This window comes from Mesoplodon bidens, assembly GCF_964165515.1.
Source record: "Mesoplodon bidens genome assembly, chromosome: 19".
In the NCBI taxonomy this organism is placed as follows: Eukaryota; Metazoa; Chordata; class Mammalia; order Artiodactyla; family Ziphiidae; genus Mesoplodon; species Mesoplodon bidens.
The window spans coordinates 54,146,367-54,165,102 of record NC_138179.1 but is presented as its reverse complement, the minus strand read 5'-3'; the positions used below and the strand labels follow the sequence as shown (position 1 = coordinate 54,165,102).

At 55.0% G+C, this 18,736-nt stretch overlaps 3 protein-coding genes across 7 annotated transcripts; 2 read left to right on the top strand and 1 right to left on the bottom strand.

Annotated features, from left to right (window-relative positions):
- Positions 1–1,869: 1,869 nt before the first annotated feature.
- On the top strand, positions 1,870–5,796 carry SCRN2 (secernin 2). Of its 2 annotated transcripts, XM_081218159.1 has the most exons (8): positions 1,900–2,218; positions 2,604–2,777; positions 3,081–3,262; positions 3,857–4,056; positions 4,501–4,716; positions 4,813–4,978; positions 5,074–5,254; positions 5,485–5,796. In XM_081218159.1, the coding sequence occupies exons 2-8, from the start codon at positions 2,604–2,606 to the stop codon at positions 5,641–5,643; spliced, it is 1,278 nt and encodes a 425-aa protein (XP_081074285.1). In that variant the 5' UTR covers positions 1,900–2,218; the 3' UTR covers positions 5,644–5,796. The 2 variants fall into 2 exon arrangements, with proteins under 2 accessions (XP_081074284.1, XP_081074285.1); XM_081218158.1 differs by having other exon boundaries at positions 1,870–2,777.
- A 493-nt stretch (positions 5,797–6,289) lies between these two features.
- LRRC46 (leucine rich repeat containing 46) lies at positions 6,290–11,018 on the bottom strand. 3 transcript variants are annotated; one of them, XM_081220670.1, is made up of 9 exons: positions 10,868–11,018; positions 10,631–10,705; positions 10,430–10,535; positions 8,995–9,103; positions 8,106–8,152; positions 7,710–7,819; positions 7,451–7,520; positions 7,003–7,151; positions 6,290–6,755 (listed from the first exon to the last, which is right to left on the bottom strand). In XM_081220670.1, the coding sequence occupies exons 2-9, from the start codon at positions 10,638–10,640 to the stop codon at positions 6,385–6,387; spliced, it is 972 nt and encodes a 323-aa protein (XP_081076796.1). In that variant the 5' UTR covers positions 10,641–10,705; positions 10,868–11,018; the 3' UTR covers positions 6,290–6,384. The 3 variants fall into 3 exon arrangements, with proteins under 3 accessions (XP_081076796.1, XP_081076797.1, XP_081076795.1); XM_081220671.1 differs by having other exon boundaries at positions 10,879–11,018; XM_081220669.1 differs by having other exon boundaries at positions 10,631–11,018.
- Positions 11,019–11,074: 56 nt separating this feature from the next.
- MRPL10 (mitochondrial ribosomal protein L10) lies at positions 11,075–16,740 on the top strand. Of its 2 annotated transcripts, none has more exons than XM_081220672.1 (5): positions 11,075–11,174; positions 13,050–13,219; positions 14,461–14,625; positions 14,880–15,024; positions 15,747–16,740. In XM_081220672.1, exons 1-5 carry the CDS (start codon positions 11,123–11,125, stop codon positions 16,001–16,003), a joined length of 789 nt encoding a protein of 262 aa, XP_081076798.1. In that variant the 5' UTR covers positions 11,075–11,122; the 3' UTR covers positions 16,004–16,740. The 2 variants fall into 2 exon arrangements, with proteins under 2 accessions (XP_081076798.1, XP_081076799.1); XM_081220673.1 differs by lacking the exon at positions 11,075–11,174 and adding an exon at positions 11,185–11,336.
- The last annotated feature ends 1,996 nt before the right edge of the window (positions 16,741–18,736 follow it).

Below are 18,736 nucleotides of genomic sequence, written 5' to 3'. Positions count from 1 at the left end.
TACATCACACCAGAAGCAGCCTTCACCTCCCATTAATCCTTACGAGTCTGACTGCTCAGCATCTGAGCAGTGTAGGTTTGAAAAGAATCTCAGGCACCAAATAGTCCAGTTGCTCCCACCCGGTAGAGGGCATATTAGAGTCACCCATGGAGTTTTTCCAGATGTTCCAATTCACTCCCCAACATCCCACCCAATTATGTCCCTTGGGGGTGCAGTAGAGCAGCGCTTCTCAAACTTTACACCTGGGGGTCTTGTTAACATGCAGATTCCTATTCAGTAGGTTTGAGGTGGGGCCTGAGATTCTGCATTTTTAACAAGCTTCCAGATAACGCTGATGCTGGCAATCCGTGGACACTTTGAGAAGCGAAGTATTATATTGTGTTATGCAATGGGAGTTGCGTCGTTGAAAACTAATCCCTCCTCATACCAACCACGGCTGAGAACCACTGATCTAGTCCAATGCCTTCATTTGCTACTGGAGGAACTGAGGCCCTGGCAGGTAAGGTGACCTGCCCGAAGAGCCCCGCGGAGCTGTGTCCTAGCAGGAGCAGGATGAGATGCCAGCCTGCACAGTTCCGGGTAGTGATCTCCTCTGCCTCCAGCCCAGCTTCTAGGTCAACCTTCTGTGCAAGTGGCAGTCCCCTTTCTGAAAGTGAAGTCCATCTCCCTGGAGACAGCACCCTCTTGGGAGTCATTCTTGTTTATCTAGAGGCAATCAGAAAATATCTCAGATTTCAGATGTCCCAACAGCCTTATCTGGCAGGTTTCCCCCGGCCACCACCCAGCACACCTGCCCGCAGCCTGCCTCCTGGGGAAACCTCGACCTCAGCCTTCATTCCCATCCCAGGAGTGACCACAGGCTGGGATGCTGTGGCCAGGGCTCCGAGCAGCAGCCCTGATTGTTTGGCAGGGTGGATGTGGGAGAAGTATATAATCTGCAGTGTCTCCCCTCCCCCCTTTCCTGGAGGGCTCCGTAGAGCAAAAGGGTGTGAGATGCATTAGCTTAAATGCTGGTTATGGAGATGGTTTATAGAGGAAAATGACCTGGGAAGCAGAACATTTGGGCTCGGAGTCTACCTCCACATGGATATGTGCCCCCTTGGCCAGGATTTCTCCTTTGCTGTTTCAGTTCCAAATCTTTGGACTAGAAATTTCCAAATTTCCTTTCAAAGCTAACCTCCAGTGAGTTTGAGCACTGTGGGGCAGAATTGGCCTTTTGGAGGTCGGATGGATTTTGTGCCTATGTGCCTTAAAAAAATGCATTAAATTATTCCTACACCTCCTGACCTGTGACCACTCTTTTTTTTTTTTTTTTTTTTTTAGCATCTGTATTGGAGTATAATTGCTTTACAATGTTGTGTTAGTTGCTGCTGTATAACAAAGTGAATCAGCTATATGTATACATATATCCCCATATCTCCTTTGCGTCTCCCTCCCACCCTCCCCATCCCACCCCTTTAGGTGGACACAAAGCACTGAGCTGATCTCCCTGTGCTATGCTGTGTTATGCGGCTGCTTCCCACGAGCTATCTATTTTACATTTGGTTGTGTATATATGTCCACGCCACTCTCTCACTTCGTCCCAGCTTACCCTTCAAGCCCTCCCCGTGTCCTCAAGTCCATTCTCTACGTCTGCGTCTTTATTCCTGTGTGACCACTCTTATAGATCTTATTTCCGAGGGGTTGGGGAGTGGGAGGTGGGAGATGGGGAGGAGTAGGAGGGACAGGGCAGAGAGAGGATGCAGGGGAGGGGGCACCAGCCTGGCGTTGTACCTTTGTAATTCAAACCGGGTCACAAGTAGCTGAGGTTCTTCCGTCATCTCCGGATGCCCTAGCATTCCCCGTTCTCTAACAAATCAGCCAAGTTTTTCTTTTCTCCCCTTTCACGGGGGCTCCTTTCCACCCCCCAGCTCCCTCTGCCGACCGTGACCCCATCGGAGGAGCTAGCGCATTCGTCGCAGCCTTTACCTGGCCTGAAAGCTGCGCGCGGGGTACGGCAGGCAGCCAGCAGGACTCCGAAGGCCGCCTCGCTCCAAGAAGTGGTGCTGGCGCGCGCTCTGGTGGAAAACCAAGGAACTGCAGGTGCTCGATTCCGACTCCGCCCCCAGGCCCAAAGCCTTCCAGGTCATTTAGGAGCCTCCGCCCCTTGAGACCGACCTTACCCGAAGCGGAGGCAGTGGCGCTCGGGACTAGGCTGCGGATCCTGGAGGGAGAGAGGGTGAGGGGCATACAGTATTGGGGAAGCGAGAAACTGGCAGACAGAAGAGTGGCGTGCGACTCTCGGAGAGGGGTGGGACAGCGAGGGAGACGCTCCCGCGACTGCCCTGAAGGGTCAGGACTTCTGGTGGAGCACGGCCCTCGGAGCATGCGGCCTGCGCCCGTCTGCTGACTCCCAAGCCTGGAGCCTGGGGAGAGAGTGGGCGTCTCCGTCGCGCACGCCGGGCATCGAGTGTGCGTGCTGTGCTGAGCGTTCCAAAACCCAACGGCAGTGTCTTCTCTGAGTGTCTGCACGTGTTGGGAGAAGGGCTCCCTAGGACTGCGCCCCGCTCAGAATAATGGAGAGGTGGCACGAGAGGGACACACTCATCTCCACCTCTCCGCAGATGGCATCGTGGAGCCCTGACACCCCTTGTTCCTGCGACTGCTTTGTCTCGGTGCCCCCGGCCTCGGCCATCCCAGCTGTGATCTTTGCCAAGAACTCTGACCGGCCCCGGGAAGAGGTGCAGGAGGTGGTGTTTGTACCGGCAGGCACTCACGTCCCTGGGAGCCGGCTCCAGGTGGGTTAGGCCTTATAGGGTGCTGGGAGTTGTGGCAGAACCAGGCATTCTTCTAAGACCTTCCTCCTCTGCTCGCCCCACCCGGGAAGCTGCCAGATGTGGTGAAATGAGCATGAGCTTTGAGTCTACCGACCGGAACCTAACCTATTATTTAGGCTCTGTCGACCTCAGTTCCCTCACCTGTAAAATGGGAATAAGACCTTCCACGAAGGGCTCTGTAAGGTGATGGGCATAAGTGCCACCACTCTACAGGTACCTCCTCCTTTCTGAGTGGACTCTCCCTTTCTCCTCCCTTATCTCCAGTGCACCTACATTGAGGTGGAACAGGTGTCAAAGACCCATGCTGCGATCCTGAGCCGCCCTTCTTGGCTGTGGGGGGCTGAGATGGGCGCCAATGAGCATGGTGTCTGCATTGGCAACGAGGCGGTGTGGACCAAGGAGCCCGTTGGGACAGGGGAAGCCCTGCTGGGCATGGATTTACTCAGGTGTGGACCCTGCCTCCCTCATCCCCTCAATACACCAGAAATCTGGGGCTGAGTACTGACCCAGGCCATCCTCCCTGCCCTGCCCCCAAGCCTGGTTCCCAAGCGCCTCCCCCTTTCTGCCCACTTTGTCATCATCTCCAGGGAGGCTGCCCCTGCCCCGCCCCTCTCTTGGCCCCATCTCCACAGTCTGGTAAGGAGCTCCCAAGTGTGGCCATCTCTGGGCTTCTGCTGGCCCAGAAATAGGACAGTGGTTTAAAATTTTTTTCAGTAGAAGTAACATTTTTTTCAAATGAAATCTCAGGGAGAATTTTGATTTGTAAAACCACTAAACATGGAGCAGCTCTGATTGAAGAGGTTGGAGGGCTCAGGGCACTTCTTTCTCCAAGAATATGTTTCAGACCTTTTCATGAACCGCTTAGAGCACAGCTTGAAAACCACTGGCCTATATGTGCTTAATACAACCAATGTTGGCCGATTTTCTCTGTGACTTGGGCCTGTCACCAAACCTCTCTGGGCCTCTTCTGTCCACTGAAGCTCTGCCACCAGCCACTGATACCCCATCGCCCTCTGTCCCCTGGACTCTCTTTGTGCCAGGCTGGCTTTAGAACGGGGCAGCTCAGCCCAGGAGGCCTTGCACGTGATCACAGGCTTGCTGGAGCGCTACGGGCAGGGGGGCAGCTGCCGGGAGGACCCCACGCCATTCTGCTACCACAACACCTTCCTGCTGGCCGACCGGACTGAGGCATGGGTGCTGGAGACGGCGGGGAGGCTGTGGGCTGCGCAGAGGATCCAGGGTGAGGGGCCTGGCGCTGGGGCCCGCCTCCCAGAGGTGTTCCCCTTTTGGGGTGGGAACAGTGCTGGGGGCAGGGAAGGCCCGATCCAGGAGCAAATGTCTCGGGTGGTGGGGGCATCCAGGGAGATGGGAAATGAGTCCCCTCAGGAACTTATCCTCGCCCCTCACTTGGTTGAGTCCTCTTGTGCTCCACCCTGCCGCTTCCTCTGGGGAGCCTTCCTGGACTTCCTGGTGGCCAGGTTTCTCCCTTAAACACAAGCAGGTTCCTCTTCTTGATGCTCACCACAGCTGCAAGCTCACCGTTATTTCTGTGATCGGTTTGTCTGTCTCCCCCTCCACGAGGGTTGTCTGTTCCCTTCACCGCTGTGTTCTCAGCACCTAGCTGAAAGCCTGGCACAGGACAGGGGCTTAACGATAAATGAGCGACTCCCCATCTCCTCCGCAGAGGGGGCCCGCAACATCTCCAACCAGCTGAGCATCGGCACGGACATCTCAGCAGAACACCCTGAGCTCCGGCCCCACGCCCGGGCCCAGGGCTGGTGGGGTGGGCAGGGTGCCTTTGACTTTGCCCAGATCTTCTCCCTGACCCAGCAGCCTGTGCGCATGGAGGCTGCCAAGGCCCGCTTCCGGGCCGGGCGGGAGCTGCTGCAGCAACAGCAAGGTCAGTGAGTGGATGGGGTGGGGGCCGGCCTCCCTCCCCTCCCACAGCTTCAGGGGGCTTAGTCTGAGGCCGGAGGGCCCCCTTCTGCCCTGGCAGGGGGCATCACGGCAGAGGCGATGATGGGCATCCTCAGGAGCAAGGAGAGTGGCATCTGTATGGACTCTGGAGGCTTCCGCACCACGGCCAGCATGGTGTCCGTGCTGCCCCAGGACCCCACACAGCCCTGCGTCCACTTCCTCACTGCCACGCCGGACCCGTCCCGGTGAGAGCGTGGGGAAGGCGGCTGGGGAGAACAGGCCAGGCAGGGGAGACGGACGGGTGCGATGGCCCTCAATCCTTCCGTCCCTGTCCCATCAGGTCAGTGTTCAAACCTTTCATCTTCGGTGTGGGAGCGGCCCAGGTCCCCCAGGTGCTGTCCCCCACTTTTGGAGCACAGGACCCTGTTCGGAGCCTGCCTCGATTCCAGACTCAGGTGGATCGCCGGCACGCCCTGTACCGCGGACACCAGGTGGCCCTGGGGCTGATGGAGAGTGAGCAGGTAACCCCCAGGGAATCCCCCACCCCCAGCCGGGACTCTGGAAACGTGAGGGGACCTGGGAGTGGAGGAAAGACGGCAGAGCTGGGGAGAGGAGTGTCTCCCTTCAAAGCCAGCTGTCCAGGAGACCGTTGCGTGCTCTGGGCTTTCTCCTGCTTCGGTGGGGCGGCAGCCACGCCCCCCTTCCCGGGGGAAGCCGGTCCCAGGGACTCAGCGCTGCCTTTCCCGGGCAGGATCGGGGGCAGCAGCTCCGGCAGAAGCAGCGGGACCTGGAGCAGGAAGGCCTGGAGGCTGTGCGGAGGCTGCTGGCCAGGGAGTGGGCCCCACCCCCGCAGGAGCCGGGCGGCCTCTTCCAGGCCTTTGTGGAGAAGGAGAGCCGGGCATATGCCTGAGCCCGGCTCCTGCCGGCTTGGCCTGGGGTGCAGCGGGCTGCAGTGGGCACAGGACCCCTGGGGTAGAGGGAGAGAGCAACCCCTTCACCGCCTCCGCCTTGTTCTGAGTGGCCGGGTCAGCCTTTGCCTTAATAAATGTGTTCTATTTGCTCGTTCAGTGTCCAGGGCCAGTGGGCGTGGGAGAGCCGAGAGAGGGCAAAAGGGCAGCCCTGAGGTGGATGCAGGGCCTCTGAGTGCCTTGCTGGGCGGCGCGTTCTTCTGACCTGGTGAAGGTCTTGGGGGGCCCTGTGGGGAGAGGAGGTGGCCCCCAGGCGCGTGGGTGTGTGTACACCGAGGAGCATGCGTGCCTGGCACAGCAGGTGGCTGCTACGTGGGGAGGGTTAGAACCACGGCTTTTTGGTCCTTGACTTGGACCTCGGAAGGGCACTCCCTAGCGGGGGGCGGTGAGATGTGTGCACCGCGAGACGGCCTGAGACGGGGTGCCAGTCCCTTGGGTAGTTCCTGCAAGACCCTATTCTTTAGAATCAGGCTCTGTATTCCTGCCACTGTTTCTGGGTGCTTTTACTGACAGCTTCCCCTGAGATTCTCCCAAGTGACACGGAAGACACATGCAAGGCCTGGAGATACTTTATTGGGGGCAGGCTCCTGCCACAGGCGAGGGCTCTGAGGGGGAGGGGAGACCCACTCCACTCCTCGTTCCTCCGTGTTCCTGGGGCTTTGCTGGTAGCGATGGGCTGTGCTTCACTTCTTGATTCTTTTGGTCACAGTTTTGGTCATGCTGGGGGCCCCAGCCGGCGAGGCCTTGGCGGCCGCGGCCGCTCTGGCCCCCTTCCCTGACTGAACAGTGCTTTGCTGGCTCCTGGAAGCCAGAAGGCATGGTTTCTTGGTGGCAGAGGAGGCTTGTGGCAAGGAGACAGGCTCCGGGGATGTCTCCTTCCCTTGCCTGGGAGTGACGGAAGGGCTGCTGTCCCCGGCCACGGGCGCCCCTGGCAACAGTGGGAGGTCGGTGAGGGCGGGCCGCATCTCCACCCTCAGTAGGTGCTCCAGCAGGGCTGTCTGCTGCCTGTGCTCCCGGTGCCTGCTCATCTCCTGCTCCAGCTCCTCGAGGAAGCCTGTGAGGGGCCAGGACGGTGGGTGGTGGATGGAGCCCCGGGCTTAGCAGGAACAAACTCTCCCCTACCGTCCCTAATGGGAGGAGCCTAAGATGGGGTGGGGAGGACGAGTCACCTGCATGCCCAGACCGGTCTGGCCCTGGGACCACCTCCCCAGACACCTCCGCTGTCTTAGCTTCTCCCAGATCCCACAGGGCAGGCAGGGGTGTGCTCTGGGGAGGCTGCAAGCCTTGGAAAGCAGGGTCACCTCGCTCTGAGCAGAACGGGCCTCTCAGCTCTGGGAACTCCTCGTCCTCATCGCTTGAGGCTTCATCCTCCTCGTCCGAGGTCCAGCGCTCTGCCACAGGCTGCCCGTCGAGGTCCAGGAGCAGTGGCAGGGCTTCTGTCACCAGCTTCCTGCAGGGCAGAAAGAACAGAGGCTACCACCCAGGAGGGCACGCCTGGGCGTGGAGCCTGGGAGGATGCACAGACACAAGCCACAGCAACCACACCAGGAGGGGAGGTGTTCTCGAGCTGGAAGATAGGCCTGTGGTCAGGCCAACCAGCTGAGGGCAGGCCCCAAGTGGAGTTTTGGGGGGTGGGAAGGCCAAAGGGGGCCAACTCGAGCTGGAGTGAGGGTGGAGAAGGTGCCAGGGACGGTGCCCCCAGGTGTGCAGGCCGTCACCCCTCTCTTCCCACCTTCACTTCCTCCTCACCTGTAGCTATCCTGGTTGGTGCAGCTGTTTCCAGTCAGGTTGAGGATGAGAAGGCTCTCGGGGAATTCATCTGCACACAGCAAAGAGAGGAATAATGAGGGTCTCACACCCACCTTCCTGTCTAAAGCCATTGCCTCTTGGCACAGCCCCCCAGAGCCCCGGAGGATGTGCCGATAATGCAAGCACGGGGAGGGAGAGCAGAGAGGAGGGAGGGCACCACCGGGACTTATTCCATGAGCCAGGGCAAGGGCGTTCCTACCCAGCTTCAGTGTTTCTATCAAGTTCTCAGAAAGGTCCAGAAACTGGAGGTGTGGGAGGTCGCGGAGGTTTTCCACCTGCCTGATTCGGTTTCCTGCCAGAGACAGGAAGCTGTAGGGGAAGGGAGGGGGAGAGACAGCTGAATCACAGAACAGCTGAAGCAGGGGACGGGGGCACCAGGCGTCCGGGGCCCCCTGGCTAGGCAGCCCGATGATGAGTGGGCACACATGGCCTTCTGGGGTGAGGGAAGCAGAGCTAGGCTTGCAGGGTCCTCGGCTGACCAGCAGCTGGGCTTGGGGAGATCTGAGCCAGTTCTCTGGGGTATTACCAGGTTCCTCCCCTTCACCCTCCCTCTTCTTCCCTCCCCCGACCCGGCCTGAGCCCTGGCACCACGTACCGTAGGGAGGGGACGCAGGCCAGGTTCTCAATTCGCTCGATCTTATTCTGCAGGAGGAAACCGAGTTGGGGTAACCAAGCTGAGGTCAGCTGAATGGGGGGCCTTTTAAAGGGACAAAGCCCCAAGACCATGTCTACTCTTGAGGCTGGAGATCTGGCACTTTGGGAATGATCACCCCACTTCTTGAACTGGTTATCACTACCTTGGGATGATTTGCTTTCTCCAGGTGGATGGCTGAGGGCATAAACTCGGGGCTGGGCTAAACTTGATTTAAGTACCCTGATCGCCCCACAACCAAAGAGTGACCTGGACATCAGAGAAGGAAACCAAGGGGAAACAGGGAAAGGGAAAGGGCTTTGGTGGTGGATTACGCACATGGAGGGGACAGTGTACCTATACTACTTTGGTCTGTCAAGTTTCTGTGGGGGAAGGTTAAGGGATCTGGGTATATTCAACCTGAGGGAGGCTGGAGATCAACCAACCACCCACCCCCACTACCACCACCACCAAAAAGCCTTCAAGGTTCTGAAGGATGCTGAGGAATCTTGTGGTTCCTTCTTCCTTTTCTTCAAAACAGGGAATGGACTTGAGCTATATAACATGAGAGATTTAGGGCAGACACCAAGAAGGACTTCTCGAACAAGAGAATTGTCTGACAGAAAAACAGTGACTCAAGAGCATGGTCAGCATCTCTTTTGGGTGGATTGGTCTTTCAACTCAAGATAATTCCTGATTGATCTGGAAACAGTTTCTATGAAGGTCTGCCTGTCTGAACACCAGTAAATGGGCAAGATGACCTGGTTGGCTCCTTTCAGATTAGACAGACATGGCCCACAGGGGATGGAGTCCTCTCCACAGGGAGGAGTAAGGGCAGGAGGCAGGAAGTTACCCCTTGCAGATAGAGGCTGTGAAGATTCTGGAGGCCCTCTAGGTTCCTGATAGTGGTAATTCCCTCCCGGTCCAGGCGGACAGTCTGCAGTTCAGCAAGCGTGTGGAACCTGGGCAAACGGTCAGCAGGGTTGGCTAACAGTGCCACTTCTGTGGTCTCTTAGGAGGAAGATGGAGGGGAGGGTGTTTCAAGGAGGGGGTGGATGGCTCAGTGACTGATCAGATGTCAGGGACACCTGCTTGACTCATGAGGCGGGGTCTAGATCGGGGAACCTGGGTTGACTTGGAGACCTGGGTATCTGTCAGTAGCACTGGGAGGGATAAGAGTGAGAGGTGAGTAAGGGTCCTTGGACTGGGAAACTGGGTGATGGCAGCTTTTGGTTCCTGCAGGGGCGGGGGAAGACTTCCTCCAGCCAGCTTGGGTAGGGGAGGCAGGGGCTGGGACAGAGAGGAGACAATCTCTGCAGGAAGATCCTTCCTCACCTCCCTTCTGAGTGGTCCACGGAGGGAAGATCACTTGTTCCACCCACCCGTTCATTAATCCCCAAACATTTACTAAGTGCCCATCAGAGACAAATGAGAGAGTCCCTGCCCATCACTACTAGGGAAGCTGGCCAAACATCTATGACAAGTGGATGACAGAGGCATGTGCAAGGGACTAAGGAATTCCATGGATTATACACTGAATTCAGACTGGGGTGTTCAGGGAATGCTTCCTGGAGGAGGTGACATATGAGTAGGAGTTAGCCAGGAAGGTGAGGGGGGATGAGGAGAAGGCATTTCAAGCAGAAGGTATAGTATGTGCGAATCCAGACTTTCTTGAACTTTAATGTACCCATGAATCCCTTAGGGGGTCTTGTTAAAGTTCAGATTCTGATTCAGTAGGTGGGCCTGAGACTCTTCATTTCTAACAAGCTCCTAGGTGATGCAGATGCTGCCCACTTGTCCCAGCACCACTCTGAGTAGTAAGGTGCTAAGATGTGAGAACACGGCGTCTTAGAGAAATCACACACTTATGGAGAGTGGCAAGAAATAAGGCTGAAAAGGCAGCAGAGGTCAACTCAGGCTAAGGTGTTTGGATTTTATTCTGGAGGTACCAGGGAGTCAGGTTCTATCAGATTTGTCATTTAAAAGGATCACTTTGGCAACAGTATAGGGTGCCTGGACTGGGGGTAGAGAGACTAACTAGGAGTTTGTTGAGAGGTGATGACTTATTTAAGACCCTGACTTAAAGCTATTGAGTGGGCATGGTGAAAAAGAAATAGAATGATTTTTAAGGAGGGAGAATAAGTTGGACATTGCCACTGACTGACTGTGTGGAGTTAAGTAAAGAGAGGGACAAAGAAAGATAAGTTGACAAATCAGTAGAGCTCAGGGGACTGGTCATTCTGTGTGTTTCAATCTTCCAGCACCCCTTTCCTCTCCCATGCACTCACGTCTTCTCTGACAGATCGTCATCCTCAGGGAAGGCCAAGTTCCGCTTAGTGATAAGGGCTTCAGTAATGCACACACCGCCTTCCTCTGGACTCTGGGCAGGCTTAGCTGTGAAGAGTCCAATTGTTACATTTCCTTATTCTTGGAGGCCTGGCTCCACTGTTAGTCAATTGTTCTACCCGACATCCCACCTCCCTACTCACCTCCAGGCATGATCTAAAAGCTGCTGGCTTGGGGAGGGATTGGAACGAAGAGGAGCGGAGCAGCTTGGACAGCCCCTGGGAATGGAGGAACCCAGGATGGTATAAGGAGAGAGAAGCTCAGAGAATTGGGGGACAAAGGAAAGGGGTTGATTCAGAGCAAATTGTTGGGGTGGCAGAGAAGACGAAAGTAAATCGAAGTGGAGGGTCTGGAGTTTGAGGGGGGTATAGGGGCTTTACCGGCCGCCTACAGGGGGCTTGTAGGTAGATGGTGGCGCGTGCGGATGGAAAGAGCGGTTGGAGGAGTCTAGCGTCGTTGCTAGGAGACTGGACGCCAGATGGGTCATCCGGGAGGGCGGGCTCGCCGGTGCGGGCTCGGCGCATTCATGTTGCTGCTCCAGCCGGCGGCTCCGCCCTCCGCTTCCGGCCCTGGGACTACCCACAATCCTTAGCTCCTTCCGTTTCGCTGGGCTCCCGGCCGTTCTTCCGGTGGCGATGGCTGCGGCCGTGGCTGGGACGCTGCGAGGGGGTCTCCTGCCCCAGGCGGGTAAGGAGCGGCCCACGTCTTCTCGGCGCGTTCCGACCGATGCTCTCTACTCGTCTCCCTCCTCTACTACTAATCCCCTCCCGAAATCTCTGATCCCAGACACCTCCTGATGACCCCTGACCCCAGCTAGCTCGCCGGCCTCCTTCCCCCATCTAATTTCCTGTGAGTCCAGACTCTAGTAATAACGACAACACAGCAAAAACGTCAGCGACAACCACAGGATTTATTCTCGACGCCCCAGTCCCCCTGCCTTGTCTGGGGTTTCTCTAGCCCACCACCCAGCTCTTTCTGCCTCCAGAGATTCCTTAAGGTCTCAGCCTAAATGTCATCTCAGGCCTTCCCTCGCCACCCTCCGCAAAGGCTTCCCCTGTTAAATCTGTATCTTTCACCCTGTTTATTGACCCCTTCGCCTTATCACAATCTAACTTAGCATTTCTTTATTTGTTGTGTTCTCTATTAGACTATAAACTCCGTAGTGGCAGAGCCCGTGTTCATTCAGCATAGCCAGCATGTGGCATGGTGCCTGACGTTAATAGGCATGCTATAGATATTTGTTTAATGAATGATTTTGAGTACGTAATACAGGTCAGGCACAGTGATAAGTACTTTACATGTATGATTTCATTTAAACCTTAAAGCGTCCTTTGAAGAAGGCATTATCTTCCCCTCTTTACAGATGAAGAAACTCAAGTTTAGACCAATTGAGTGACTGGTCAAGGTCACAGCTAGTAAGTGGCAGAAGAGAGATTAAAATCTGGTTCCATGTGTGTCAATTATATCTCAATAAAACTGCAAAAATTTTTGAAAAATCTTGTTCCATCTGATGTAACTTAACAGTTAGGTTTTGTGGCCACTGGCAAGAAAACCTCCCACTTAAGCAAATCTCCATGCTCTCTGTTAGAGCCACCTTCCGGCTGCACCTTTCTCTGAGATCCCATTCCGGCCTCGGGAAGGGCTGAAAGTGGGAAGCTCTAGCTTGGGTCCTTTTGTTGAGCGTGAAGCGGTTACCTTGGCTTAGGGCTTTCGAGTGGCTCCCTTGTCTTCTGAGGGGTGCTCTCCAGCGATGCCTGTAAACAAAAAGCATAGAGAGGAGGGAGACTTGTTTGGGGGAGCTGTGAGAACAGTATAACTTTTCTTCTTGCTTCAAATCATGGGGGAAGGAGCAATGCGTAGACAGTGGTTCTCAAACTTTAGCCAGCATCAGCATCACTTGGAGGGCTTGTTAACACTGTTTTCTGGGCTCCGCTCCAGAGCTACTGACTCAGTAGATCTAGGACGGGGCCCAAGAACTTGATTTTCTAACAAGTTCCTGGGTGATGCTGATGTTGGGTTGGGGAGGGGTGCTGGTGGTGCACCCTTTGAGAACCACTGGCTTACAGCAGGGGTTGGCAAACTATGGCAGCGCTGGTCACCATCTTTCCTACGTAGTTGTATTGGAACAGCTACATCTGTTTGTTTACATATTGTCTGTGGCTACTTCCATCATACAGTGGCAGAGTTGAGTAGTAGCGATAGGCCATGTGGCTCTCAAACTTAAAATTTTTGTTCGGTCATTTAAGAAAATGTTTGCCCAGCTCTCTCCTCCTTTTTAAAATGTATTCAAAATACTTTCTCCTTTGTTCTCATTTTTTCCTTATCTCTGTGCATAAAGAGCTGGAGAAATGGGCACCTCCAAGGATCAAGCACCTGACCTTAGTCACCAATTAAAGAGAAGAGAAGGTTCGGGGATTCAGGCTTTCTAGCAGAGTTCCTTGTCCCACTCAGCGCTGAGGCTAGCTCTGTGAACTCTGGTTGTCTGTGCCTAGGGGGTGGGTTTTGTCCATCTGGTGCAGACAAAGAGGCTGCTTCTCACCATATGGCTGTTTCTTCTCCCAGGCCAGCTGCCCACCTGCCAGCTTGTCCGCTATGGCTCCAAGGCTGTTACCCGTCACCGTCGTGTGATGCACTTTGAACGGCAGAAGCTGATGGCCGTGACTCAGTATATCCCCCCCAAACCTGCTGTCAACCCCAGATGCCTGCCGCCCCCTCCCAGGCCCCCCCAGGAGGTAAGAAACAGGCTGGGCATGTCGCCTGGTGGTGGGATGGTGGATTAAAGTGATCTTGTCTCTGTGGCCATAATGAAGTAGCACTCGAGGACATGGTCATCCACATCATTTCTTCCCCACTTTGACCCTGTAGTCCAGATACTTTCAGATGAAATCTGCACTTGATTCTGCGTCGGCCTTTTGGGCTCCGTGGTTGGACAGGGCCCCTGGATTTCCTTCATTCCTGTCTCCAAAAATGTGTGTGTGAAAGCTCTCCACACAGGCGGAGGTAGGAGAGAGCATCGCTCCCGTCTTGAAGCTTCCATGTTTTCTTAGAGGAACAATACGAGGTTTTTTGTCCTTGAAAAGGGACAGAAAGACCAGTGGAGAATTGGTAACTTCATGGTGGTTCTCAGCTCCACAAGTTCTCAACTTTGAGAAACACTGTCTTGAGAAAATGAAGTCTTGTTCTGTGAAAATACCTCAATTTTGAATTAACATTGAAAAAGTAATCTTATATTTATAATTGGTAAAATAATTCAGCATGAGTACAGTGTCAGGGATAATTAAATGATTTTGACAGTATTATTATCAAAATAATGTTTGCTGGGTCAGACTGCTGTCCAGTTCAAGGGGACTGAGTGTTCTCAGGTTCTAAAAACACTGCTGTAGGGAATTTCCTGGCAGTCCAGTGGTTAAGACTCCGTGCTTTCACTGCCGAAGGCCCGGGTTCAATCCCTGGTTGGGAAACTAAGATCCCACAAGCCACACGATGCAGCCAAAAAGTATAATAACAAAAACTTTAAAATATATATTTATTTACTTATTTAGGCCGCACCTTGTCTTTGTTGCGGCACATGGGACCTTCCTTGCAGCCTGTGGGCTTCTTTAGTTGCGGCATGTGGACCTCTTAGTTGCAGCATGCATGCAGGATCTGGTTCCCTGACCAGGGATCAAACCCGGGCCCCCTGCATTGGGAGCGCAGAGTCTTACCCACTGGACCACCAGGGATGTCCCAATAATAAAATTTTTAAAAATTAAAAAAATAAAAACACTGTTGTAAGCCTGTGGTTATCAAATGGAAATGAAAGGATGGAGTGGGAGATAGAACATGTCTCAGAGTCAGGGGCCCAACTCTCCTGCCTGTACCCTGATCTTCGTTAGGGCATCACTGGAAGCTCCAGCGCCTGTCCCTGAGGGAGTAAGGGTTGTAAGGAGTCGGGGCATTTTACGTCCCCTTGGTCCCCCCTTTCTGACTGCAGGAGACAGGCCTCATCCGGCTCCTCCATCAGGAGATAGCAGCAGTTTTCCGAGACAACCGAATGATAGCTGTCTGCCAGAATGTGGCTCTGAGCGCGGAGGACAAGCTTCTCATGCGGCACCGGCTGCGGAAGCACAAGATCCTGATGAAGGTCTTCCCCAACCAGGTAGAGAATGGCCCCCTGGCGTGGGTTGCCGTATTCCCCTCCCTCACCCCCATCTCAGACCCCAGCATCTCTCCCAAGGTACGGCACTCCCGACTCCTCCCTGCCACAGCAGCCCTCTAGTCCGGGGCCTAATCTGTGATGAGGGTTTGAGCAGACCCTCAGCTTGAGCCCTCAGCCTGGTGTGGCCTGTGACCAAGGTGGGTGACTCTTTCTCCTACTCGACCCCAGTAAGCCCTTCTTTCTTGCTGTTCCAGATCCTGAGGTCCTTCCTGGAAGATTCCAAGTACCCAAGTTTGCTGCCCCTTTTTGTGGGGCACAACCTGCTGCTGGTCAGTGAAGAGCCCAAGGTCAAGGAGATGGTGCGAATCTTGAAGAGTGTGCCTTTCCTGCCGCTGTTGGGTGAGCAAGCCCCCCTGCCAGTTGGGGGTGAGGGTGAAGGGGAGTGGGTGCTAGAGCAGCCTGGTGCCCTTTTCAAGGCTTGTGTGGGTAAAAATGTGGACATGCTTGGAGGGGACCCCCTCTCACGATGGAGCCTGCGTCAGTAGCACCATTTGATGAGGGCTGCTTGTGTGTGTCACTCCACGGAGGGGAAGTTCAGGCACCTTGAGTCTAGTAAGGGGGTAGTGGGTGTTGAAACCCACAAAGACAAAGATACTTAAGACAAACAGCCCAAGTGAAGGGTGCTGAGGGACAGTGAGCAATGTTTCCTAGACTCCCTGATGCTGAGAATCCCTGGAGGTGCTTCTTTCAGAGAATCCTGATTTCACAGGTGTGTGTTGGGGGGCAGGAATCCGTGTTTATAATACAGGCTCTCCCCCGCCTTGCCCCCCCGCCCCAAACACACACTCCATGGTTCTTCAAGGAAGTTTAGGAAACAGTGACGTAGTGGGGCTTGGACCAGGTAGATGTATTATGTAAGGGTTTTCTAGGGAAGAGTTAGGAAGGAAGGGAGAGGGTTGATCTGAAACAGTGGGAGTGGGACGGGGCACAAGTGGGAACCAGATTTGGGGGAAGGCTGGGAGGTAGAAAAGGGCAATGGAGAGCAAATTCCTAGGGTTGGACCATTGTTTTTGGAGAAGAAAAGCATTTGTGGGAGCCTCGCCGATCCTGTGTTCTTCCAGGTGGCTGCATTGATGACACCATCCTCAGCAGGCAGGGCTTCATCAACTACTCCAAGCTCCCCAGCCTGGCCCTGGTGCAGGGGGAGCTGGTAGGAGGCCTTACCCTCCTCACGGCCCAGACCCACTCCCTGCTTCAGCACCAGCCCCTGCGGCTGACTGCCCTGCTGGATCAGTACGTCAGACAGCAACACGAGGAGGACCGTGTCGTGCCAGCCAGTGGGCAGCTGGATCCTCCCGACCCTGTTCCGGACTCGTAGCCAGCCTCTTGTACCCAGCCTGCCCACCAATACACTCTGCCCCGTTGGCTGTCGGAGATTTGGGGAACTTGGGGTGGGGAGTGGCGTTTGTTACCTGGCTTTCACTGACAAGGATCTCGTCCAGTACGTGGCAACCCAGAGATGCAGAGGGACCCCATTTCGGGACGGGGGCGGCTCGTACTCACTGTCGTTGTCCCTAGTTGTCCCAGCTTGGGTCCTGATAGCAGTGGTCTCTTTCCGCTCTCCAGGCCCAGGCGGAGAAGCCTGTGGTTTCTGTGCTCACTGTCCCTTGCTGCACGCGTCTCCCAGCCTATCCCCTCGTGGCTCCAATGTGCCAGAATAGCTCAACTGAGTAATTAATTGTGCTGAGAGTGGCATCTGTTGAGAGCCTACTATGCCAGGCTCCCTTTACACGTGCTAGATCCTGTATTTCTCACATGTTATCCCCGTTTCACAGAGAGGACGACTAAGGGGAGGAGAAGTTGAATAGCCCGCCCGAGGCCATGCTGTTGGTAAGAGGCAGCACGGGGACTGAACCAGGCTCTTCCTGCTCCGAAGATGCTGCCCTGGTTTTCTACACTAGAGCTTTTTCATTAGGGTCCCAAGTGTGCTTGGGTGTTAATTCTGCGCCCTCAGGGTGTGCCATGTCGTGGAAAAGTTGGGAGCACTGCTTTATGATAAAGTGAAATGCATTTTACTTACTGTGTTTTGCTGTTGACAAGCTTATCCTCCCTGTAGACTTACTCCCAGGGTCATCTCTGACTCACTTCTCTTCCTAGGAAATCCTTCCTCTTCCCCTGTCCAAGCCTGTTACCTCCCTGTACCTGCTCCCACAAACGGCATTGCTTAAATGCTTGTCCTTTTGAAGGCAGCTGCCCACTTTGTCCAGTATCTGACACATCTCGGGTGGTTCAAGACAAAAGAGCTGGGACTTCCCTGGTGGCGCGGTAGTTAAGAATCCACCTGCCAATGCAGGGGACACGGGTTTGAGCCCTGGTCCAGGAAGATCCCACATGCCACGGAGCAACTAAGCCCGTGCGCCACAGCTACTGAGCGTGCACTGTAGAGCCCATGCCACAACTACTGAGCCCACGTGCTGCAACTACTGAAGCCCACGCACCCAGAGCCCGTGCTCTGCAACAGAAGAAGCCACCACAATGAGAAGGCTGTGCACCGCAACGAAGAGTAGCCCCCGCTCGCCGAAACTAGAGAAAGCCCGCGTGCAGCAACGAAGATCCAACGCAGCCAAAAATAAAATAAATTTATTTTTTAAAAAAAGGAGCTGAGGGAAAGCCAGGATTATGTTTTAATAACGGGGTCTGGGGGCTCTCGAGTAGGAGGCCTCATCCAGGTCTCAGGGAACTGGAGGTTTTTAATGGAGAGGCGGTGTATGACTAGAAGCCTACCCTTGTCCTTGATTGGAGCGCATTCTGGGTGGACACGGGTGATGTGGGGAGTTGATTGGTGATCATTGCTCTGGGAGCAGTGCCACAGCTTCCTTAGTCCTGAGCAGACACTGCTCTGGTGATGATCTGCAGCAGCTTTTCCTTCCCCAGTTCAGGACCAACTTTCCACAGTGCCCAGCTCTGTGCCATTCGCCCAGGGATGCTCAATCAATAGGAATTGAATTAAAAGGCCCTTGAGGCTCCTGGATGCCAGAGCTGGTCTGCCTAGTGCTGCCCAGTGCTCTCCCTGGCTCCCAGGACCCTGCCAGGTGCTAACAACGCCCTCCTGGGGTGGCAGGGACTGCTGAGGTTCTGAATGGAAGAGAGCAGGCATCTCCTGAGAGATGTGTAAGCCAAGGCCCATGGGACAGCTGGTTGGGGAAGTGGCCTATGTCATACTGGGAATCAAAGAAGAACCTCGAATGGCATCCTTCGCCTGCTGGCGTTGCCTGAAGCCACAGCATTAAACCCACTTCTTTCCAGAAAGTGGCTGCACTGCACTTAAAGCTGTCAGTCCAGTTCATATTCATTTGAATGAATTCTAGACCTTTCTCGAGAGGTAATTTTTAATTAGAATTGAGCAGCTGCACACAGTACTCCAGCAGAAGGGCAAAGGTATTCAGAAAGGGAGGCCAAAGGTACCAGAGTTGGCTCCAGCTAGCCTTTTAACAGCCAGGTGGTTACTGCCCCAGACCTGCTCCCCATCCAAAGACTTGGTAGGCTGGGGGGTGGGGGGTGTCTTACCACATAGGTGCTTCTGGCCCCCATGGGTCCTGACCTGGTGGGACATCACCCCCAGTGACAGCCTCACTGTGGTTCTCTCGAACGTTGCCCTGCTGACTGCCTTTGGCACTGTCGGTGGTTCCATAGGGGCATCCCTCCCTCGCTGTCAACCTGAAAGCTTTGCTGGCCCCCAATTCCACAATCTATTTTCAGATGTAAAACGAGAGGCAGGGGTTAATAAAGAAATGGCCTTGGGTACTAACTGGGGTCAAGGCCATGCTAGTGTGAGCGAATTCTTCACCAGCACTAGCTTGGGGCCAGCAGCTCCCTAGTCCTCTGTGGTCTGTCTGGAGCTGTGCCCACTGGGGACTGCTCCCACTCCCAAGCTTTCTGGGCGCTGGGGAGTCGGCTCAGCCCTGAGTCCTCCGGGGAGCAGGGGGGCAGAGCTGAGCGGCTGCCCGGAGTTTGGCTGGAGGAGGGGCCGCGGGAGGGGGAGGTGAGGAGATCCGGCTAGAGGGGAGGCTCCGACGTCTCCTTCCTTCCTGGTTCCTGCTGCAGCTGCCGC